Consider the following 6915-nt stretch of genomic DNA (forward strand, 5'->3'; position numbering starts at 1 on the left):
TCAAACGTATAGTCGATGTAGCTTCACTTTGCTAATTTATTAAAAGCAAAAGGGAAAGTGTTGCACGATACAAAACTCATGAGCTGTGCCTTAACTTGCTCTAGAGTCCCAGCGCAGATCCTACAGTAAATTTTGAGAGACTTTTCATCGTCCCATTGAATCTTGGAGATTCTTCTTTACGGCTCCACCGCCAATAAGCAATTATGATACACAAAAAGAGCCAATAAAACATTTTTCCATCACTACTGGCAAAGAGGGAGCTCCTTCCATGGAAAGCCCACCTCACCATTAACAACAGCCCACTAGTGGGAAAAGTACTAAAAGAATTCTTTTAGCCACATCCGATGGTTGCCTCCAAACGCCTACCACTTACCTCCGGCTGCCACGGGTTTGGCCACTTTCCTCCCACTCCACTACAATCAGACATATTAAAGCATGCATGTGTGTATATACATCAATAATATGTTGGGCGTGTCAATAAGCGAACTTGTAAATGGATTTTTTTCTTTTTCTCTATCCTCGTGTTCAAAATTCTTTATAGGAAAGTACCTTACTTCCATGTCCACATATCTATCCTCATGCAGTGCATGGGAAACGTGCAGAAAGTATTTCAACAACCTGTCATGAGTTCTTTGTGGAAAGGCCTGAGGTGTCCGCTTACTGATCAGGAATCTCCAAATTTAAGGGGTAGCTATCTTTAGTTTCTTTCCCCCCAATAGATTGTGTTTGTATATGAGTGTATTAGAGCATGTGAAAAATAAAATGAAAAAAATACCAGACCAGCTGGCTGAGATCTTAAACCCAAGAACTTTCTCTTTTTCATTTACTGAAAAGGTTTAGCTGTTTAGTGTTTAGCATGGCGATAAGATTTTTTCCTTTTCTTTTTCCAGCATGATCTCGAAGAAAAAGTGGTAGGAGATTAAGTGCTAAACAGCTAAACCTTTTCAGCAAATGCTCCATTTCTTTACTTGAAATCAAAACATAACAATCTGTTTTGTATATTTCCTTTATATCATCATGGCTCAGATACTTGCACCAGTTACTCAATAAAGTTATGAACATGGAGTTGAATGTTGAGTAAGTAGTGCTGCACATGTTTCAAGATCCAGCACTCACTTGAACTGCTGTCTTGGTTTGCCATTTTTTTCTAATCCCAAGTACACACTGCCTTTCTGGCTGTTCAGTTGGGACTAAAAGAAGGTCATTGTCCCTTTGGAAAACTAGTATCCCTAAAAGGAAAAAAAGTTCTCTAGGTGTGCTATTTTCCATATACGGATATCATTTTCAAGTGGTAATTTTCCACCACTGTTACTCTTTAGTGGTGGTGGGGTATCCCATTCAGATGGATGGTTGGTTAATGGCTACTGAAGCTGACCCGTCACTTACTGTTAGTGGTTCTAACCCACATCTTGGGTACTCCTACAAGGGTTGTCATAGCTTTTCTTATGTTTTCTATATAGCTAGTCTCATCAGATCAATTGTGCATTCTATGGTCTTGATTGTCTACGCCGCTTCCCTTTATTTGTCAGTGTTGAAATAAGCTGTGCACCTTCAATGGTGCTCATGAAGGTGCCGTATCTGTATATTTATGTACGTTGGCCATCTGGCGGGACCTTTATATTGAGAAAATTGAACTGCAGTTGGATTTGCAGTCGGATTCATTAATCACCATTCCCTGCCAATTGGTACTAAGAATCAGCATCATATGTTTTAAACCACGACATGGTTGAATCCCCACCAACAGAGGCTAGGCCAATGAAAAAATGCTACTGTACTTGGCGTTGCAGTCTTGAAGTCACATCCCTTTTTTACATGATTCATTTGATGCTGCATGGATATTCTGCCTTTTGAGTTCACCTCACTTAAGATATAAAGTAAATAATAAAATCTCTCTCTTCCCATCCACTTAAATGTTTGGTATAAGTGGTGATATTCTGCTGGCTCAATTGCTGTGGTTGTTGTTGATCTTCATTCTGATAAGCTCTTCAAGACCAGCTACTAAGATGAAGTTCAATGCCATCACAATTGATGAATAACATGAATCGGTCATTAGGATCGATTTCAATAATTGTAATGCTACTAGTTGTTCAACATTTTTTATTATTATTATTGTTAATTTACTATTAAACAGTAGTTCAACACTGAATTTAGAGACCTTATATGACTGAAACAGTGTGCAGATTAAATTACTTTCGATAGCTAGTTGGATTCATCAATCACCGCACGCCACCAGTTAGTAGCTGAAATCAAGCATCAAATTCCTTTGTAATCTTGTGCAAACCATATGCTACTTTTCATCGAGAATTTGTTATACTACATCGTTTGATGTCGGACAGTTTAAATGGTCTTACATCAACTTGGTGTAATTGGGAATGAAAATATTCAGGATGAAGAACAACATTTTCCCTTATATATAAAAAAAAAATAAAAAATAAAAAAATAAAAAAAAATAAAAAAAAGAAAGAGAGAGAGAGAGAGAGGTTAAAAATGGTTGTTGAGATACTAGTCTGAAGAAATTATTAGCTTTGTTTTACTTCTTCATCGTGGATATATATTGAGAAAACTGGGGTAAAATTCCAAATACATAAATACAGGGTCCCGCCTTTCTTTTCTTCAAAACAGTTCAAAAAAAAAACAGAAGTCTACTGAGGAACAACCATGATAGTTAACAACACTCATTTCAGCTTGTTAAGATCATGAACAGGATCTGAAATCCCAAAGATCAATTCTTTTCATGCTTTAGATCAATTGCTCAGAAATGGTGACAGCATTAAATTTCAACCTTAGTAGGTGGTCGAGAAGGGCTTGTAAGACTTGAGATCAAGAACAACCCCTGCAATTGAGCCAGCTGCAGCAGCTATGCTGATGATGAGGCATGCGACACTCAGGATTTGAAGGCAAAGCCATTTTGAGCTCCACTTTGGTATCCTCTTTTGGACTATATACATCTCCACGGGGAAGTAAACTGTGAGAGGCCAAAATCCTAAAGCCCCAAGAAGTCCAACCACATCATTAAAGAATGGTAGGAGCATTGATATCACAGTGGTTATGATAACAAAAATTGTCCTCCAAACCAACCGGAAGAGGTTGAGTCTGAAGGAATGAAAACCGGGGATCGGGATTCTGATTTCTTTGGTGATGAATTTACTGTCCGGGAATCTCTCGTGTGCGTTTTTCTCAATGAAGGCAAAAAGGGGCTGGCAATAAACTTGGTATGCACCAACAAGGTGGATTACTATGGCAGCATTTGCTATGTCCAGCAGCCAATATGGGTTATAGAAGCCGAAACCAGTGAGGAGGTTTCCAGGGGAGAGATCCCCAAAAGCAGCATAACCCATGCAGCCACATAGCATGTAGAAAAGGGTTGTGACAGCTACGCTAACTAGGGTGGCCTTATTCATTGTCTTGGCCTCTGATGGTGGAGATTTCACTGTGTCCTGTTTTAAACAAGTATAAGTTAGTTCAAAATACAACTCTCGTTTACAAGGAGAAAAGACCGTTGTTGCTCATAAATCTCGAACAGAAACATACCTGGATTTCGATGAGGATCATGGAGTAGGAGTATGCAAAAGCCATGTCTCCGAGTGCTTGGAAGCTCCTCCATATCTTTTCTGTTTGAGTCACATAGCCAATGCTTATTCCAGTCAGGCTTCCCCTGAACTTTCCATTTTCTGGTGTTTGAGCAATCAAAAAACAAAACACCAAGTTAGTGAGTAAGTTAGGATTCAGGAAAATTAAAAAACTTAAGGCATAAAGCAGCAACATGGACCTGCTACTTTTGCGATGCCGAGGCCAAGACCAATTGTTGAATAAGTGAAGGACATCACAGCTGCGGCGATGGAGAGCCACCACAACTGATCAAAGTCGGGAATTTGAGAGAAAACTATTTCAAGGACGCCAAATGCAATCATATATGGGTTGCTGTTTATTTGGCATGGATTCTTGCCTTGACTGCTGTGGAAACAGTTAGACCTTTTGATTGCCCTGTTCGATCAAGAGTTAAAAGATCCATTAGTCTCCCAGAGACACACTCCCAAAATCTTAGCTATATTCATATATATATATATATATATATATGATTTCAAACTTACATCATGCTTATGGATGACGCTATTGTGTAGCCAATGGCAACTCCAAAAAGGTTCAAGTACTGGACTAGTCCACATACCTTAACCTTCGCTCCACCTAAAAAATAAAAACCCCCAAAAAGATTGAGCTTTAAAACGTCAGCAAAAGCACCCACATACCATATTAATTTATTTGGAGAAACTAAAACATAGCAAAATTTACCCAGGTTTGATCGCACAGCATCCATGTAGGTATAGTTTCTCTTGCCAGTGGCAGGGTCACCGGAACGATAACATGCAGAGAGGAGCGTGGAAGTGTAGTAAGTCACGAAGGAGAACAAGAGCATGATAACAGGACCAGCAACCCATCCCAACTGAGCTATGGCCCAGGCCAAGGCAAGAACCCCAGACCCGATCACAGCTGTTATTATGTGAGCACTAGCAGTCCAAAGAGTCCCTGAATCATGACAAACAGAGAGTTAGTGACAAACACATTCAACTCCAAACTACTTTTTGGTGAGCATTTTTGGGGAAAGCAGTTTTGAAATGCTAATGGAAGACTGATAGAAAGATTATGCTGAAGTAATTTACCAGTTCGCTTGAGACGGCCATCGTCGTCGAAGCACTCGGAGCCATCTTGCTGATTTACGTCGACGGAGACATTGAAAGCTTGGTTGTGGGGAAGGCGGTTCTTTGTAGCAGTGTTCCCAGCCATCTTTGTTCAGGAAAGGGAGCCAACACAGTCAAGCCTTTTTTGTATGAGATCCAGAAGAATTAAGAACTTTGAGTATGCGCAACGTGTAACGTGCAAATCTACGTAGTTAGAAAAGGAGAGTCCAAAGAAAAGGGTCTTTCTCTGTATGGTTTTTGACACTGAGATTGACACACCCCCCAAGAGTAACAGAAATCCAAAAATTTTCAGATTTCAGAGCTGGGGGTGTAGTTTCAAAGTGACAAGAGAATTGAGGTCGTGTCTCAGATTGATCTCTTGCAGACTTGTAGTTGAGGAGTGAATTGAATTTTGGGGAATAGGAGAGGGGTATATATATAGCTGGAGACTGGAGCTTGCTGCTACGAGTGTTAGGCGAAGAAAATAAACTAGACTTCTATAGTTCTGTTTTGAAAGGAAGAAAAATAATATTTACAGTCGAATATATAAATATTATATAATTTTTTTAAAAAAATAATAAATACAAGTTTATAAAAAAATTTAAAATAAATTAAAATAATTTTTTTTTAAATAATTACATAATACTTATACACTTCATAATTATATATATCTTTAAAAAAATAGATTCTAATCGAATCCACTTTGAGTTTACAAAAGATCACGAAGCTGGGTTTCTGTATTACAATAAATCAATAATATGTACATTAAAATTGTCTAAATATAAACATAATCTAGAAATTATTCTAATCAAAATGACATCACACAGAACAACGCGGTCTAAAACACTCCGAGAGGGGGCTCCTACGTCAACGACCGACACTATTTTCCGTGTTCCTCGCACACAGCATACACTCACGAGGCCACCTCTTTGACTCAAACCAGCTTCAATTTTCTCTCCTCCTTTCCTCTTCTTTCCTTTCCTTTCTTTTCCTTTTCTTTTCTTCTATTTCGTGCAATTGGCTTATTGACAAATATAATATATTTTTTATATGAAAGTCTTTAACATTAAATAATAAAAACTATATATATTATAACTTTATTTATAATTATAATGAATTTTACAGTAAATACTGTGATAGATGCTTGAATCTCTTTATTTCTTTTCAAATTGATGGCATCTATTTATTGTAAAATATGGGGGTTGGTCTTTCAGTTGTAAAATTTAATAATTTTTAGAAATAAAATTTCTCTTTCAAAATTTAAAGTGGATGCTCAATCTAAATTTCTTAGACTTTTAGTTAAAACTTTAGAAGAATAAAATAAGAGAGATAAACACATTAAGTAAACCGACAATTTATACTTTGCATAAGTACTCTACTTGAGTATTTGAATGATATATAGTGTCAATGGCATTTAATCCTTTTACATCTCTTTGTGAGTAGGAAGTAATTTCTGGCTACTTATCCATATAGACATTATTTAAAAATTTAAAAGAAAAAATTTAGAAAAATATCATCATTTATTTATCAAGAGAAACTTATATCAATAACCAAATACATGCCGGGATATCTCCATATCAATCATTTGAAACTCTACCAATATAGTATTGGACTGGTCTGGATTTCACTACTACTGATACATAAATGTGAGAGATATATTTATTGATCATATAATAATGTCTAAATTATCAAAAGGATTTGAGCCTAAAATTGGAACAACACTTTTAGGTTTCAAGGGATCTTGAGAGGTAAAATTTGGAACTTTAACTGATGCACTTTATTGCTTTTTTCCGGTTGACCTCATACATAAATGTATGCACTTTACTAAATAGAGAACCCGGATAATTAAAAAAAACAAAGTTACTCTTTTTGAGATTCTTTTAAGAGTAAAACACTACATCGATCATAAATGCTTTATAATAATTTGCACCAATTTGTTTTAGTCTAATTTCTCTTTTAATGTTCTTGGACTCTATTTTATTATAAATATATATTTTTTTTAATAAAATACGTGGCACAAAATGGTGGTGCTACATCAATGGGATAAAGTGGGAGGTATAACTGCCAACCGAGGCGACATAGTAGCATTTCTCTTTAGTTTATTTTAATTTAAAATAATTCCACGTGGTGTTGGATGGACCTTAATTTGTTTGCTAATTCTGATCAAGCTAGCTTCACTTGCAATGCATGTATTTTAATGGTGGAATAAAGATTACAGGGTACAGAACCTTGTGTTTAA

General features: G+C 36.6%; 1 protein-coding gene across 1 annotated transcript; it reads right to left on the bottom strand.

The window, feature by feature from the left end:
• Window positions 1–2508: 2508 nt before the first annotated feature.
• LOC122298403 (amino acid permease 3-like) lies at window positions 2509–5097 on the bottom strand. Its single transcript, XM_043108126.1, has 6 exons — window positions 4659–5097; window positions 4291–4524; window positions 4092–4185; window positions 3770–3984; window positions 3532–3671; window positions 2509–3437 (listed from the first exon to the last, which is right to left on the bottom strand). The coding sequence occupies exons 1-6, from the start codon at window positions 4780–4782 to the stop codon at window positions 2784–2786; spliced, it is 1461 nt and encodes a 486-aa protein (XP_042964060.1). The 5' UTR covers window positions 4783–5097; the 3' UTR covers window positions 2509–2783.
• Window positions 5098–6915: the final 1818 nt, after the last annotated feature.

Source organism: Carya illinoinensis, chromosome 16, assembly GCF_018687715.1.
Source record: "Carya illinoinensis cultivar Pawnee chromosome 16, C.illinoinensisPawnee_v1, whole genome shotgun sequence".
In the NCBI taxonomy this organism is placed as follows: Eukaryota; Viridiplantae; Streptophyta; class Magnoliopsida; order Fagales; family Juglandaceae; genus Carya; species Carya illinoinensis.